This window comes from Saccostrea echinata, unplaced genomic scaffold (genome assembly GCF_033153115.1).
Source record: "Saccostrea echinata isolate AGI-Se365-2 ecotype Australia unplaced genomic scaffold, CSIRO_AGI_Sech_v1 ptg000023l, whole genome shotgun sequence".
Lineage (NCBI taxonomy): Eukaryota > Metazoa > Mollusca > Bivalvia > Ostreida > Ostreidae > Saccostrea > Saccostrea echinata.
The window spans coordinates 14,957,447-14,975,719 of record NW_026889772.1 but is presented as its reverse complement, the minus strand read 5'-3'; the positions used below and the strand labels follow the sequence as shown (position 1 = coordinate 14,975,719).

The 18,273-nt window shown below is 33.0% G+C and overlaps 1 protein-coding gene across 1 annotated transcript; it reads right to left on the bottom strand.

The window, feature by feature from the left end:
• Positions 1-921: 921 nt before the first annotated feature.
• LOC133191522 (NEDD8-conjugating enzyme Ubc12) lies at positions 922-16,116 on the bottom strand. Its single transcript, XM_061327272.1, has 5 exons — positions 15,977-16,116; positions 11,169-11,263; positions 8,714-8,856; positions 3,431-3,494; positions 922-2,211 (listed from the first exon to the last, which is right to left on the bottom strand). The coding sequence occupies exons 1-5, from the start codon at positions 16,080-16,082 to the stop codon at positions 2,071-2,073; spliced, it is 549 nt and encodes a 182-aa protein (XP_061183256.1). The 5' UTR covers positions 16,083-16,116; the 3' UTR covers positions 922-2,070.
• Between the last annotated feature and the right edge of the window lie 2,157 nt (positions 16,117-18,273).

The window sequence follows — 18,273 nt, the reverse complement described above, 5'->3', positions numbered from 1 at the left end:
TTTACATACAGTACCAGAGACTTGTATTTTTCAATTTTCAAAAGCAATCTGCACTGCCACATGAGGTGGTCAGGCAGGTTTAATCACCAATGGCTTATTGGTAAAGCATCTGACTACAGTGATGATTCAGTGGGCCTGGGCTTGAATTCTAGTCTGTCACATTTTTCTCCTATCCCGTTACATTAGGTGCTGTGCCATATGCCAGCTGGAAGTGACATGTGAAAGACCTGTCTGGGAAGAGCCTGGATTGGTGTACGTCTTCTGGGGCGAAGACCCCTTAGGGAGGAATGTGGTGGTCAGACAAATTTGATTGTGGGTGGCCAGATAGCTCAGTTGGTAGAGCACCAGACTAGTGATTCAGGGGGCCATGAGTTCAAATCTTGGTCTGGTTCATCACATTTTTTTTCCCTATACTGTTACACGTACATTTTGATCAGTGATATGAGCTAGAACCACTAGTGGAACAAAACATATTCAGACTCCTTAACTCTTTCTCTAGGTTTTATCCCATAATTACATGTAATACAAATACTGCAAAAAATATAGCAGGCTCACATAAAACTAGTCCAATTAAAAGAAAAACGGACCCCTTTCTCCTTGATGTCTCCAGAATTCATTCAACTATATATCCTTTTCCCATTGGAGCAACATGCAAAATGATGTGTCCAAAGGTTACAAATCTGCCTTTAAAGTGACCAGGGCAAAACTGGGAGCTCAATTTGATTACCATGTTCTGCACCAGTAAGCAAAACACAATAGTGATGGCTTCATCAAAGATTACATAAATGTACAAAATTTTATCACATTTAATCAAAACCAGTGTGGAGATTTGGTAGAAAGATGAAAATTACCATACCAGAAAAACTCCATATAATGAAGTTAGTGAAAAGCAGACAAAACATACAAACAATAACATTCAAATAATATTTTAATGATCGTTTATTAAGGTTTCTCATACACTAATGAGTCAATATAAAAACAGCACTTTAATATGTTCAGTACCAGTATCTACTTATCTTCTTGTGATAATTTTCTCATTCTTTTTGTGTGTTCACAAATTGGGGAATTAAATTAGAATTATGGAAAAAAGAAACATTAACAAATTTTCTGCCCTGTTATATTGAAAAGTAATTAACATAAATTTGCAAAGGTTAACACAAAATTAAAAAGAATTAAATAGCTTAGCTACATGAAGTCAAATACATTAAACACCCATATTCTAAAATCTTAATTGTACCAGTTTATACTTTTGAAAACTTTCTAACTACCGGGTAATACAATCTTCTTTACATGCAACACATTCAAACTACAAGCCTCTTTATAAATGGATTAATACAAGTAGTTCTACCAAGTAAACAATGCTGTTAAAACAGCAACATGGCATTATGACACAACTGCAACAATTGGACAACTGACTTCAGCACTTGCTCACTCAAATAAAATCCAATCAAGTCCTTGCTATACTTTACAGGGACAAAGTCCTCCAATATTCTAATCAGAGTTTACAAATAAACTTACTGAGAAGAATTCAAAATTACCATGTCACCATATTTAGTAAATAAATTACACTCTGATACATTGTACAAAAGAGGTACACATGGTTCACACAAAAACATTCAAGAAAACATTAAGGAAATATTGAGAAACAGGATTCTGCTATACAGATTTTTACTACCTTAAATGAAAGCAACTGGGCTCCAACAGCAATCTGCTCAGAATCCATATTAAACAAAAATTTCACACCCTGTCCAGACTTTACAAATACATGTACCGGTAGTTAAACATGTCCCAAGCAGCAAAATATTACAGAAGGATTAAATGAAAAGTTATATGTAAATATCCAGTGTACTTTAACATGATCTTGCTGAAATTTTCTATCCAAGAGACAACAGAATAAACATGCTTTTCAGCAAATATCATTGATCAGCATGATATTCTGTTTTATAATAAGCAGCCATAGACACATTCAGATGTCTCATTCAAACAAATATCCACTTTTAGACACATTTCTTAATGATTTACAAAGCACAGAAAAAATCACAATATTTCTCTGTTAATGACAGACTGTCATCATTTTAAGCATCGGTCAAAGTACAGGGACCCAATATAGCCTCCTCTCATCGACTTTGTGACGTTCTGCTCGAATAATCGTCGGTTACTTTGAAGGACCTCAGCAGCCTCTTTGTTCAAGGGATCCTCTGGATTAGGTTCCTAAAGTAAAATTGTAGAGGTGAGAGATCTCAAGCACATGAAAAGCTCTTGAGCCCATCAGTTTATACAGTATCTGTACCATCATTTTTGTGAGTGTATACCAGTATGTCTACATTTGTTAAAGCATACATGAGCATAACATGACTTCAAATATGTGTGTGTGACAAAAGAAAAAAAATAAACATATATTTAAATCAAATTAGTAGATTAAGAACCCTCTATACACTGCACACTAAAGAGTTCTGATTCTGTGGTATTTTTATGTAGTTAATTAAAAGTAATCTGCCCTTAGATCTAAAATAAGATGAATTTAAATCTACAGTTTATCGATCAATTTCTAATCAATTCAAGCATTCTTAACATTTTGATGGGCTAAGATAAATTAATTGAACACTTCATCTGCATGATTTTTCCCCACTTAGGTAAACAACAGTGATTTCTTTTCACCAAAACTTGGTTGACTTTGAACATTTTTCTTGGGGGTAAAAGCCAGGTACCCTTGTTGAAAACGATATAAATAAGCTTAATATTTGCAGCTTTATACAATATAATTTTCTCAATGTCCAAAAAACATTTTCATTTAGTGTAGAGAGGGTCCTTAAATTATTTTCCGAAGGAGATGACATTTCTTGTTTTTTTAAAAACTGAAATCAAACTTGAACTGGTATAAGTTTAACTTATGACAGTCTCAATATAACACTTAAAATGACACTGCAATTGCTCATTCTCTTCGGTATCATTTCTATAACATGGTATTAATAGGGTATAAAGCTTTAAAAAATGTCCTATAATGAATCAAAAGCACCAAGAATTTCAAAGATTTACATTTAGTTGCTTTTAAATACAATATGTATAGCCAATTTTTTTTTCAAGTGTAAATAGTTTATTGTGAGTTTTGCAAGGAAATGAAGACCCTAAAATTTAATCATTATGTCATTTTTTACAACTAATTTATGCTTTATGCTGAAAGCAAAGACAGTTTGAGGCAGAGAAATTGTGGAAGAAAGTAACTATCAACGTTCTAAGATAAAAATGCAAAAACAAGACAGCTGTTTTCCGGTATAATGTTTTCTTTTCAAACTAATTGTAAACATAGTTTTTATATACCATACCAGTATTTTTTAATTTTTTTTTTTTTTTGATTAAGATTAGAAGCTGATTACTAAAGACAGATTACACAATTTTTTTTCTCTGCAGTTTTCTTTGCTAAATTCCTTACCAAAAATAAATACTGCAACCCATAGACAATAGAATTTATTGTTAAAACTGGCTTCCAGTCTTCTCTGCAAAAGAAAACAAATAGTTTAATGCTTATCAAACATCAGGATGTCAATTACTTAAATAAAAATACATGAAGTTAAATTCTAAATATACATGTAGCTACACATTAGGCCCCAAAAAATTAATTATTAGTTTCTCAGGCCAAAAATTTCAGAATTCAATACGGCAGACAGGTTTTTTTTTCTTGGAAGCAGGTGTTATATCTTTTTTCATGTAAGTCGTTCAACAAAATAATAATAAAATTAATGCTTACATTTTTCGTTCTCTTACATTAATTTTGATACGTATTGAACTTTAAATAATGTTTTTCCAAACATTTGCTCAAAAGTTAAATCATAAAATACCATTCATTCATTCTTTATTTATTTCCTCCTATTGGTTGACTGATTGATTGACTGTTGTTTTACATCCCATTCAAGAATTTTTCACTCATATAGAGACGTCACCATATACCGGTGAAGGGCTTCAAATTTAGACCTTTACTTGGCACTCAGGGCCATTGAGCAGTGAGGGATCCTTATCGTGCCAACGCCTGCCATGACACAGGGCCTCAGTTTTTAAGGTCTCATCCGAAGAACCCGTAACTTTTACTTCAAAGTGCCGAGCGCATGGCGATGGAACAGTTGCTACCCATTTTATCGACATAGGTCAGTCGCGGCCAAGATTCGAACTCACGACCTACCTAACACGGAGCGAGCACTCTACCAACTGAGCTACCATGACGATCCTCCTATTGGAGATTCATTTTATACAAAATACAAAGTCAAAGAAAGTAACTTTACATAAGTGCTAATTTGTACATAGTCCAAACATAGGTAATCAAAGATTACAGAGCTCACCTCAACAAATGTTGTCTTTAAGTAAGGCAAAGTCCCACACTAAACTAATAATCTAAGAGTGTGCATCCCTAAATGCAACATTTATACAATTTTGGTCTGATAGGGCTTGCAGTTACTTGGGAATAGACTTATCTAAAAACTTAAAACTAGTCACTCATCCAGAAAATGTAAGTCAAATCCAGCATCCGACACAAGTTTGAGATTGTTCGTCCCTTGATGCATCATCCATGCAAGTTTGGTTCAGATAGGCCTTATAGTTACTTGGAAATGACATCTGCTCCAAAAACTTTAACCTGGTTACTCATCCGGAAAATGTAGGTCAGATCCATCATCCGAAGCAAGTTCAGTAGTGTGCATCCTTAGATGTATCATCCATGCAAGTTTAGTCAATACAGGGCTTATAGTTACTTGGAAATGACATCTGCTCCAAAAACTTTAATCTGGTTACTCATCCGTAAAATGAAGGTCAGATCCAGCATCTGAAGCAAGTCCAGTAGTGTGAATCCTTTGATGTATCATCCATGCAAGTTTGGTCAATATAGGGTTTATAGTTACTTGGAAATGACATCTGCTCCAAAAAACTTTAACCTGGTCACTCATCTGGAAAATGTAGGTCAGATCCAGCATCCGAAGCAAGTTCAATAGTGTGCATCCTTAGATGCATCATCCATGCAAGTTTGGTCAATATAGGACTTATAGTTACTTGAGACCTGCTCTAAAAACTTTAATCTGCTCCAAAAACTTTAACCTGCTCCAAAAACATTAACCTGGTCATTCTTTAGCTGAAATTGCAGCATCTGAAACCTTGACTGGTACAATGAAACACACTAGAAGCATCCTCCATGCATCTCTGACTAATATAGGCCATGGAAGTACTTGAAAAGAAAACTGCTCCAAAAACCTTAACCTGGGACGCCGAGGCCGAGGGTATTACATAAGCTCCCCCAACTTTGTTGAGGTGAGCTAAAAATTAATAAGAAAATGAACTTAACAAGCAACATTATTGTTCATCTAATAAAAACATCTTATCTATTAGCATTTATGAAAGGGGATATAACTCAATCTTTCTTTTTAACTTGAAAAATAGAAAATTGAGTTATTTCCTTTTCAATATGTCAATAAAATTGATCAATGCAGCAGTTTTTGACCTGTCGTGGAGGTGCCTGAGAAACTACTGATTAATTTTTTTGGCCTTATCTAAGAAGACAAGATAAAATCTATTACTAAATTCTCATTCCTGCCTGTCCCTTTCATATTGGTATGAAAAAGATAACAGTATCATACTACAGTGGCGCCTAGTTAATTCATACGCCTCCGTCCCCAACGAAATCGTCCGGATAAATGAATCATCCGGATAAGTGAATCACTTCTTAAAAGGCGTACCCTCTTAAATCATATACTTATGAACATAGTGGTATCAAATGTGAAGGCAAAGAAAACACCTTTATTTTACCTTGACTTATTGATTTTATTTTTATAGTTTTAAAAGAAATAATAGATATTAAAAAAGAGAAAAAAATTAAAATGTAATTTACAGGATGAAAAATGGATAGGCAGTTTTATGTTGAGACTTCCTTTTCTAACACAGAAACTTTATTCGCCTTCTATTTGACATGTAGTTACATGGGCTGACCAAATTTTGATCTGCTACTGTTTTATTTTGGCACTTTTTTTTTTATATTTATTCAAGCTCATATTAGGTAGAACTGTTCATTATCACCATTGAGAATGTTCAAATGATTAACCACGTATGTTCACCACATAGGGAAGTAAGTAACTAAATACTGCAATCAGTGTACATATTGCAAACATTCAACGTAAACACAAGCCATATTCAGGATTATCAATACTTTTTCTATAAATTCTAAGTTATATATCTTGAAAAGACGTGATCGGCATTTATAACTAACACCAGTTATGTATCTCTTAGTGCATTAATAGAAATATATTTTCTTGAATTATGTATCATAATAAATTGTCTTATGAAAAGAAAAAAAAAAGTTTCAAATAATGTACGATCGTATTTTGATAAACTTACGTAACTCGATACCACAACGAAATCTCGTGATTTATTATTCAGTAAAAATTTTATTTACAACTCTCCAAAATTCTCATAAATTTATATACGTTAGCAATTTAATTAATGCACAGTATAAGCTATATTCTTCGAGCTTTATAATATAAAAGACGTGTGTTTTAGCTGAGGTAAACACACGCTAATTATAGACACTATTGTTTAGAGGTCACAGGTAACCGCTTCAAACTGACTCCACGGACAATGTTTTTACAATAATTATCACTACTGCAAGAAAGGTGTGAAAAGTCATTCCTCGAAAAATTACCATCCGGATAAACGAGTCATTTTTCAATGAAATATTGCGTTTTGTAGTAGAAATTGACCGTCCGGATCCGGAATGCAAATTTCCAGATTAATGAGACAGAATAATGTGGAAAAAATCAGTTCCCAAAAAATATCGTCCGCAAGGTGAAGCGTCCGGATTATTGGCGTCCGGATTACCGCGGCGCCACTGTATTTAAAATTTGTAAGATTGAAACTGAAAAAAATATTTAATTTACTCATATTAGCATTAGCAAAATGAAAAAAAATGAATATTTTCTATAAAATGACAAGTAATGTGATATTTAAAAAATAAAAATTATACTGAAACGCAAAGGAAATGCAACAAGCAGTAATCTACAAATATTTGAATTTTTTATCTAATGATTTTCAAAAATGAATACAGTAAGGTAAAACTCAATTTATAAACATCAGAGATTTGATAAAAATGTTTAATTATAATCTTTTAACTTTAGAAAGTAACACATGAATGTTAAAACACCCCCACCCCGGCCATCCAATTACAGCGTGCAAGACTGCCATGTACAACAGTTGCAGCTTGATTTCTACGATGCAGTAGGTTCATCAATCTTGTGATCTGAGCGAAAGAAATATTCTTTGCCATTTTTAAATGCCTGTTTTTCAGATGACGAGGTCGATTTTTCTCTTGCCAAGCGAGTGTAGTAACCCTTGGACTTTCGGTCCAAGGACTGTCATTCATGCTATTGATACGTAAGAGCTTGTTGAGGTGTGATGTGTTGCATATTTGCATCTGCAACTCTCCATCACCTTTATTTTGACATTTTCCAGCTAGAGCATTGGAAATGCCTACTTAAGTCATTTTTAGGAAGCCTTGGCATCGCTTATGGAAAAGAAATGAGAATTTATTTTTTGTAACATTGCTTCATTATTTATGATGAACAGACACAAACTCTTAAAACCCCATATTATTGCCAAATATTTTGTTAAACATGCAATTTTTGATTTCTGTTAAGTGGACTCAAACTTAACTTCCGGTAAGGGTATGAAATTCATTCAACCGTTAAATTACCCATATTTACAAAGTTGAAGATGTCCTTACTTTTTAGAGACAAGCTTTTATCCTATATATAATATTTCCCCCTAAAATAGGATGTTGCATTTTTTTTTGCATTTCAGTATATAATGACCACCCTATGCTTTTATGCAAATACACATAGAACCTAAAATTTAATTTTATGTGGCCTAATACATATATGGAGCTGTTGCACCTGTCACCAAGTGACTCAAGGTATCTAGTAAAAAGTTATCTCTATTACAGCAACAAATGCAACATTTATTATTTAACCTTAATTCTCATATTGGAAGAAAATAGTCTAGCTTTGTAAATGACTATAATTAATTTATTCTCTAGCAATCTATAAGATGACATGTCAGCAACTGGTACAGCTAGCTGTATATCATGTTCAATTGCTCTATACAAGATACTGTAAACATGGTAAAGTTGGAAATACATTAAGGTTCTTTTAATTTCACTGTGTTCATGATCAAAGAATTTTCCACAAACATTGAGCCATCATGAATATTGAGGACATATTGTAAGCATTCATATGTCAAATCTACCGAATACATGCAATGAAGTTTAAAATCCTGCTTTCCTATTCTCTTAGTAAAACGATGATCATTGGAAATCATTAGGAAACCTGAGGTTGATAACAATAGGTTAAAGTTAGTTACTTGATGCATTTATTATGAATAATTTCCCATATCTTTGTTTTGGTTTTAAAGAATATTCAATAATGAGAATTCAAAGACCACGAAATTAAAAACTACTGCTACCATAAAGTGTACCGACAATGTCACATAGAAAGTTGTGAAATTTTAGACATTTAATTTTTAATTTAGAATTAAAGATGTATACATTAAATTTAATTTAAAATGTATTTAACAATATCCTTATCTGGTACCAGATAATTAATAGACCAAAGACTTTGCAAAATACTCAGGAAACACCACATTTAAATTTAACTTATTTTCAGACAGTAGTTACAACTTCATAACTTACCGTAATATATTAAGACAAACATTTCCTTCTAAATCAATGTTGGGGTGATACACCATCGTTTCACATTTGACCTTAGGAGGGTCATGTGGATATCCTTGCAAAACCTTAAAACTGAACACAAATCGCCCACCTCTGTAGAACCCCTGTAAAGAGAATAAACAATTCATAATAAAAGATCTGGGGGAAGGTAAGCTTTACCTGTGCCTAACCAGAAAGGTTTTGACAATTTATTTTAAAGTAGATGAACTTGTATTTAATTCACTTACAAAGAGTTGAAAGTGAAGAAAATATTTTATTTTAAGAAGCTAGAATAATATAGCTCCTTAAAATAATTCTCAATATGAAACAATTTTTTTTTTAAAAATGGTGTGAAGTATCAAAAAATGAACAAGTGGTGAAAAACAAAGTAAAATTGTACATGTTGTATATACTACATTTTAATGGAATTCTTTACCTCCTATCAAAATAATTTACCAAATAAATAACTCAAATAATATACAAACAAACTTAGTCAAATTGTGCCTCATGTATGTAAGTGTGCACTGCATGATACAATTCAAGTCATTCTAAATCTTTTCCATGCATTGATGTACACAAAGAACAATAGGCCCAAGGGCTTTAATGCTCACCTAAACATAATTCAATACTGTAAAGGATTCACAGAAGTATGAAATAAAACAAACAAGAGGCCCATGTGCCACAACGCTCACCTGAGTAATTTGGCCCTGCTGTTCTTCACCAGTTTTCCACTTGTTATATGTATTGTGGCCCCACCCTATCCCCGGAGGTCATGATTTGAACAATTTAAAATCTACACTACCCCAGGATGCTTGCTTGAAAGTTTCAGCTTTTCTGACCCAGTGGTTCTTGAGAAGATTTTTAAAGATTTTTCCTATATATTTCAATGTAAAATTTTGATTTCCCATAGTGGTCCCACCCTAGCCCTGGGGGTCATGATTTGAATAATTTAGAATTTTCACTACCCCAGAATGCTTCCACGTAAGTTTCAGCTTTTCTGGCCCAGTGGTTCTTGAGAAGAAGATTTTTCCATATATTTCAATGTAAAATTTTGATTCCCCATAGTGGCCCTATCCTACCCCCAGGGGTCATGATTTGAACAATTTAGAATCTACACTACCCCAGAATACTTTCATGTAGGTTTCAGCTTTTCTGGCCCAGTGGTTCTTGAGAAAAAGGTTTTTTAAAGATTTTTCCCATATATTTCAATGTAAAACTTTGATTCCCCATTGTGGACCCACCCTACCCTCGGGTTCATGATTTGAACAATTTAGAATCTACACTACCCCAGGATGCTTCCATGTAAATTTCAGCTTTTCTGGCCCTGTGGTTCTTGAGAAGATTTTTTTTAATGACCCCACCCTATTTTTGTCTTTTTTTATTATCTCCCCTGGTAAAGGGGCTTAGCCCTTCATTTTAACAATTTAAACTCCCCTTCACCCAAGGATGCTTTGTACTAACTTCAGTCAAAATTGCCCAGTGGTTCTTGAGAAGAAGTTTAAAATGTGAAAAGTTTACAGACGGACAGACGACGGACAACAGGTGATCAGAAAAGCACACTTGAGCTTTCAGCTCAGGTGAGCTAAAAACTGATAGATGAAGCTATGTTGCCCAAAAGCAAAATACACAAATATTACAGTAGGTCTTTTTACTTGCACTGCTAAGTGCCAGAATGCTTGAACAAGTGTTCCAGAATTTTAAAAATCTGGTAAAAATACCATTGCTTATTACAATTTTGTACTCTGTTTGCCACTTAGATTCCCAGGAGCAGAGAACATTTTCAAAGAAATAATTGCATTTTCACTATAAATTCAACACAGCCCCACCGTGCCAATAGAACCCCTGACATGCGAAATTCACAATTTTGGAAGAGACACACTTTCTTATCTTAACCATGCATTTAGTTTACCTGCTTAATGCCCAAGAGAAGAGAAAAAAAATCAAAGAAATAATGTGTTTCACTATATAATCAAAAGATCTCCCCCTTTAACACCAAAGCCCCTGACCTTGGGGAAAAAAATTTCCCAGTTTTGGAAGAAGAGCCCATGCTAATAACAACTATGCACTTAGTTTATCTTAAAAACTCAGGAGCAGAGAATAAGTTCTCAAAGAATTCATGTATTTTCATTATATAATCAATAGAGCACCATCCTAGGATTCCTAACACTGGAATCCCTGACCCAGGGGCCATGAAATTCACCATTTTGGAACAGGCACCCTTGCTCATCATAACTATGCACTTAGTTTGTTGGTTAATAACTAGGAGCAGAGAAGTGGATTTTTCAAAGAAATAATGCATTTTCACTATATAATCATTAGAGCCCCACCCTACTCATACTCAGGTGACCTAAAAAGCAGAAAATTTGCAGATGGAAGAATAATGGAAGAAAGACAGGCAGACAGAAGACAGAGTGATTACTATGGTGCAAATTCTTACTTCATCTGGTGAAATTATGAGTTTGAAGTTGAGTAGATCATCTGGGTCTGGAAAGTCAACTTGGCATGTCTTTGGTAAATTCAGTTCATTAATATCTGAAAAAAATAAACAGAGCAAAAAATATATGAATTCATTTGCAACATATCCTATACAAAAAGAATCATATATTGAGATGGTGTCCATTTAGTAAAGAACATCAAGATGAAAGGACTGTATTTGGAGTTTGACCTTGACTTACATCTTAACCCATGATCATTCTTTGTGTGAGGTATGAACCAAATGGTACCAAAGGGAGATAAAATATGGTCATGACAAAGAATTCACACAGAGATCTATTATGATCTAGATTTCTGACCTAGAAACTTTGCTTGAGGACACTGAACAGCCTCGTCCATCTAGCACTCTATTGGCGAAGTATGAGCCAGATAGGGCTTAGGGAAGGGAAAAATATGACCTGAACAAGGATTTCTTAGATAGATTTCCTATGAATAATGACCTTGACCTTTAACCTAGAAACTTGACTCAAGGTCAGTGCACATCCTAAACTCATGGGCATTCTATGGGTAAAGTATGAGCTATAGAAGACCGAAATGTTAACAGACTTTAATCTTTGCTCTATAAATTGATTCAAGGGCATTGCACGTCCTCTACCTGTGGGCACTCTATGATGAAGAAGAAACCATATTGGACCAAGGAGAGAGAAAATGTGCTCCAGACAAGGTTTTCATATGCAATGCTCTTGAAATGTTGGTCAGTGATTCGAATTCATCACAATTTGATGACAGTCTAAATGTTCCAAGTGTCTGGTGCTATTTGAAGAGGCACATCTTAGTTAAAAATGATTATCCAGTGATACACAACTGCGCTCGCCCAAAGAGTTGCACAGTTAACATATTAAGAGGTGACCAAGTAAGAAATATAGACCAAATATAGAATAATGTATCTATGTCTTAGGAAGACCCTCACTGGGACTGTAAATTAAGATGATCTATGTCCTAAGCATCACACATCTTTAAAATTTTCTAAAAAGAGCTACATACCATACCTGGTTTTTTTTATCAAACAATAACAAAGTATCAGTATTACCAGGTCCAGTACAATCTCTTGATTTAGCTATATAGCTTGAATTAGCTACATAGATTAATTAAGCTATTCAGAATAGCTTGATAAAGCTATTTATATGCAGTTTTTCACAAAAGTGTTTTATGTAAGAAATAGATGAAAGTGGAAAGTTTTCAATTATTCATATATGCACTATGGAATATAAAAAAAAAACAACCCAAATCAAAGAGAGTTCTAACACTGCAGCATTTGAATAAGCAAAAGATGTATAAATTCCATTGTTTGGGTAACTGTACACCACATTGTGTGCGTTGAGTAGGGCTGTGAATTGAGCCAAAATATTTGATACAATGTGATATTTTGTAAAGCCATATGCAATATATTGGATTCTTTAACAAGTCTATCAAAAGTCTTGTAAATCATTTAATGCATAAATTTTAAAAAAACTAAGTGTTTTATAACCCACTTTGAAGTTCTTGTCTCACTGTCATTACAAAATACATTTCAAATTCAAATTTTTAATGACTGTGAAACCAACATGTTATAATATAGTTGTCTCTGCATTTTGTAATAATTATTAAGATGTGTGATCTCCTTAATGTTTGTATCATTACTGATCAGTTTTAATTCAGAACAGTTAAATAATCTTTGGTGATTGAAATTCCCAACTTTTTCACAGAATTATAGGAAAAACTACCTGCCCGATACATATTGGAAGTTATTTTTTCAATACGATATATACATGAATATCAGTACATATGGATATATGGATATATTGATACAGCCCTAGGGCTGAGGCGTGGATAAGACTGTGCTGAATTATTACTAATCAATTATCTTGTTGACCATAACTGAAATCCTTTATAATTTCATTCAGCAAGTAACTGTGAGGTCACAAATCAATTGCTTTATATAGCCTAAAAACTTTAAGAACTTTGAGTTCAAAGTCACAATTTGATGAGCAATGTTAACATCCATTGTTTTCAGAAGAGTTTTCAAGCTTAAATTCTATCACCAGGTCTAGGCGGCCTCTGTTTTTGGAGGATAGATTTTATCCTCTGAAAACAGAGGATAGCGGTCTTGCTACCTACCGGAATTTTCAAAACTAAGGGCAGTTAACTCTTAACCAAACAAATAACAGCAACTCTTGCATTTATGAACCGTATGCTGATTTCGAAATCAGAACAAATAAAAGGTACAATTTCCTATGATGATGGATAATTCCAGATATTAAATCAATATATCTATATTTTTGTAATTACCATCAATCAATTATTTGGTATACAGTTTGGAAAACAAATATTGCTTTTAGGCCAAACAAAAAAATATGTGTGGTTCCGGTTACACCTCCAAAAAAATTAGGGTAGGTAGGTAGGGATTTTTTTTTTTTTTTTTTTTTTTTAACAAAATGATTTTCTTAATTATTCTAAATAATACTTATCACTACTCTGCAAATGACATTTAGATGTGGTGTGATAAAATACTAGTCAGTATTGGTAGGGAACACCTACATGCTAGCTTGCTTTGGATTTAACACTAATAAACACTTGCACTATGTTGTGCAAGGAGGCTGTCATTGCTGAAACTAAAACTTAAACCGGAGCCATTGATGGAAATTGGGGAAAATTCCGGAAAAAATATGAAAATTGTCAAAAAAAGTTTAGGGTCAGGGGGTATAAAATAGGGACGGTCGGGTAACCGGAACCACACATATTTTTTTATTTGGCCTTACCTGCCTGTGACTGGGGTTAATTATAACCACGCTGATTTTCCAGTACCGTAATTATGTGATAAGCAGTTTAGAAATTTTGATGAACAATTTTTTTGGAAAAATTAAGTTTAATCATGTATTATTTCTTTCATTTAATAATTCTTTAGCACATCACTTTTAATATTTTATTTGTTTATGTATACACATGGCTGTATGAATATATGTTAATTTCTTAGTAGACATGTCAAATTATTTATTTTATTTACTTATGCTATTCAAATTATTTTTTTATCTTTATAATTATTCATTCAATCCATTTATACTTTTATTTGCTTAAATTATAAGGCAGAGTAAATTTTGCGTTTTAAATACGCTTAAAATGCGTTTCATTTTGGGTTTCCTTTTTTGAATTAAAAGAAAATATAAAAGAAATATTAACAGTCAGGGGTGAGACTGAAATACGTCAATTTTAAAATGACGATTTTTAGTCATAAAATAAAAAATTTATTATGACTTAAACTCGTCATTTTTAAGGAAATGACAAAAAACAGTCATAAAAATTTAGAGTGTTTCTAGAATACCGAGTTACCTCTCTTTGAAAAATGTTAGATCCACCAACTGAAAAAAGGACAAAAAATATCGTAAACAAACTTTATTTCTCTAATACAGTTGACTACAATACTGGTTATGTTGACAGTACAAATTTCCCAAGCAAAAATAAGAGTGGAAGAGTTATTTGTCAATTTATTTGCATTAAATAGAAAAGAAGATGAAAATGACGATATTCCGTCTTTTTTTCAAAATGGAGGGTCTGGGCGCACTGAAATATCTCGCTTGTTTTACTGGGTGCACTACTTTTTTATGGCTTTAACTTTTTGTCGAGACTTTTCTCTACAAATACGTATTCTTCCAGACAGTGTACTATATGTTTTTATAGGGCTAAAAGCCATGTAAAAATGGCGAATTAGTTCTACCAAAATTCGACATTTTACCGCTAAATAATCACTTTCACCTTCCATGTTGATGTTCTAACGCACGTGGTTGGCAGTAATTAGTGACCTTGATGACACGAAACTTGCGTAAACACTCTTCTTTCAGCGGTGAATTCAAATTTCGCTTTTATGTAACCAGGATAGAAGAATTAAGTTGAAAAAGAAAATATGACGATGGTAAGTCATATTTACAAAAATGACGAAAACACGTAGTTAGTAAATATGACGATTATCCATCATTTTTCAGAAATACCGGATTTCAGTCTCACTCCTGACTGATTAAAGCCCTCTTTTATTTGTATAAATAGAGAAAAATCATAAAAAATAAAACAAAATAACAAGAAATATTCAGTAATAATGGAGCGCAAAAAGTGCTAACTTTGAAAATAAATTGCAAAATATCTAGACATAGAATCTCCAATCACCACATACAATCGATAGTTCAATGTTTGAACTTTTATTTGCATGTACTCTGGTGCTTGCACTTTTTGATTAAAGATAGGCACGAGGTGTTTGAAAATTACCTGTGTTATCCTCTGAAATCGGAGGATAAACTATCCCACAATTCAACAGGGTTTCCATATATGGTAAAAATTTTAGCCGCCATATTGAATTTAGCTATCCTCCAAAAACGGAGGCCGCCCAGACCTGATCACTGCACTAAGATGCGACATTTTGTACAGTTTGAAAAGATAACACATTTAAGGAAAAAGTGTGATAAAATATCTAAATCAAGCTATTCTAAATAGCTAAATAAAGCTATACCATATAGCTAATTCAAGCTATATAGCTAAATCAAGAGATTGTGCTGGACCTGATTAAGCCTTTAGACATGATAGAAACGAAGTCTGACGATGACTCAAAAGAATGTCTACAAGAATAATTATTTCAAATCAAACTTTATCAAATCTATACAATCAACAGAAAAATCGTTATTTGATCTATAAAAAAATGTGCTGTGGTGATGTAATGTGCACTTTCACGGATGAAATTGGGTACCACTTGTTTTTCTTTATTCATGTGTCTGTTACACAATAAACTACCTTTCTGTATACGTAGTTGTGCTGCTGATGCCTTTTTCTGTGATCCTCTGTCCGAAGAATCGATTCCATCCTTTTTCTGTTGTTTCAAAGAAAATAGTTTAATCATTGTTTTATTTTGTTAGAAAATGTTCTTATTACACTTATAACCGGAAACAGCCAAATATAGAATGTCGAGCCCGAGGATTTAACAAGTGATGATAAGTCTGGTTGTGCTAAATCAGGCACCACTTGGTTCTTTTAATAAATTGTCACTATTAGTTTTATATATTTTTTTTTCATTGTGAGATAAACTAGAAAAATGATAGAGAGCTACATTCTGTTAGAAATCGCCATCTTAAACCGAAGCTTTCTTTTTATATGTTTAATCTGTACAATATATCCTTTAGCATGCTGCCTTTCTATTTGATTTATTACTTTATATAAAGATAGGTCTTTTCTGTAAATTACACAATTTAAATCAACTGCGTTTCAAAGAAATCACAAAATCAAAACAATAACCGATTTATGTACCGACTCCACATTAAAATAAAAGACTCATTTATTTAAAGTCAATTTAATTATTGAAACGTTCACGGTTATTCGAGTTCAAAATCGGTAAAAAGAGGGTGTTGCAGTTCTTTTGTTATTTTCCCTAAATGTGTAGCAGATTAAAGGAAGAAAATTAAGTTACAGAAAATGATGTTAATTTTTTTCAGATACAAAGGTATACACAGCACAATGTAGAACAATATTTGGAAGCTGCATATTGACTTCCAATTTGCCAATAAATGAAGTGTAAATTAGTCACACAGCAAAATATATCGGATTTTCCGTATTTTAAATACGGAATCTCCGTTGTTGTGACAAACTGCCTCCTTGAAACAGAAAAATATTGATACATGTATATGCACAATGAGGCAGGATTTTTCTTCAAAACTGCCATTTCCGATTTTTGTTTCAAAGAGGCATATTTTGAAAAACGCAAAAATTGAATAAAAATTATTATTCATACGAAATGCAAAATGTCTACATAAAATAACTAGTAAGTAAATAGCGTCTGAAATGGTCTAGTGGTTATGATGGTAAGTAAGTAAGTAAATTTTATTTAAAGTCGGCATTTTTTACAAAGTTTAACAATGAACATGAGCTCTGTAGAGCTCTTAAACCGACTATCACAGCTAAAAATATCACAGAGAAAACATTTACAACATAAATTAACATGCAAAAAACACATGTACATATATACACACGCATGGCAGATAAAACAAATTTAAGAATTAGAAAAAAAAGAACAGAAAACTGAAGAGCAAAATGATTGCATTAAGAACAAAAATAAAAAAAATAATAAGCATCATCATAATAACAAATTAGATAAAACACTACATTAAACACATGGGATCAGATTAAAAAGCACTAATTGTATTAATAATAGAAAAATAAAATTGATAGCTTAGAAACTTAAAAATTCAAGCAGATACAGCTTAACCAAAATTATAAAAAAAAATAAATAAATAAATAAATAAATAATTGAAGTTCCTCACCAACACACATCCTGTCTAGTGATTGGGTCAGTCCCTACTTACATAGACAGGATATGTATTGTTGTGAGGTTAGGAAAAAGCAGATATCAAAAACAAAAATAAAAGAAACTAGGATCCTGGAGAGCTTACACCTTTGCCATCATAGGATGTTACTCCAAAAGTTTCAGCCCCTAGGGTCCTTATTATTGAAAATTTAAGTAAATAGCAAAGTTTAATATATAGATATAAAAGAAACTTAGAAAAAACACAATAAAATAAATTGAGGTGGTATCAGTAAAGCAAATGAAAGACTTCAAAAATAAACGAAAAACTGCAAAAATAGAAGACTGTAACTCTAAAATAAATAAATAAATATTGTCTCATCAGTTATGTTGCCCCCACGCTGTGGTTTCTGCAGGAACTACACTTGCATCCCCCCCCCCCTCCATGTGTCAATGAATGTTCTAAACTGGTTGAGGGTGGAAAGTTCCCTAGCATGGTTTGGTAAAGAGTTCCACAACGTAGCAGCCGCATAGCTGAAAGACTGTTTTCCATACCTAGTAGTTCTTGGCCTAGGTAGTTCCAGAGTCTTTTGGTACCTAAAATTGTATGTGGAATTTCTATGTTGAAATAAATCTTGCAGGAACAATGGGCTTTGCTTATTTACAGTTTTGAAGACTTCGAGGGCCATGGCTCTCATACGCCTGATTTTCAGTGAAGGGAGGTTTGACCCACAACAAATTCTTTTACCCGAGAATGGGATCGAATCCTGGAATGGGTCATTTATGATTTTTACTT

Coding starts and splice junctions, on each gene's coding strand:
- LOC133191522 (XM_061327272.1), bottom strand. CDS start 16,082: ATGATTAAACTATTTTCTTTGAAACAACAGAAAAAGGATGGAATCGAT. Junction 11,264..15,976: donor ACAACTACGTATACAGAAAG/GTAGTTTATTGT, acceptor TATTTTTTTCAG/ATATTAATGAACTGAATTTA. Junction 8,857..11,168: donor TCATAATTTCACCAGATGAA/GTAAGAATTTGC, acceptor TTCTCTTTACAG/GGGTTCTACAGAGGTGGGCG.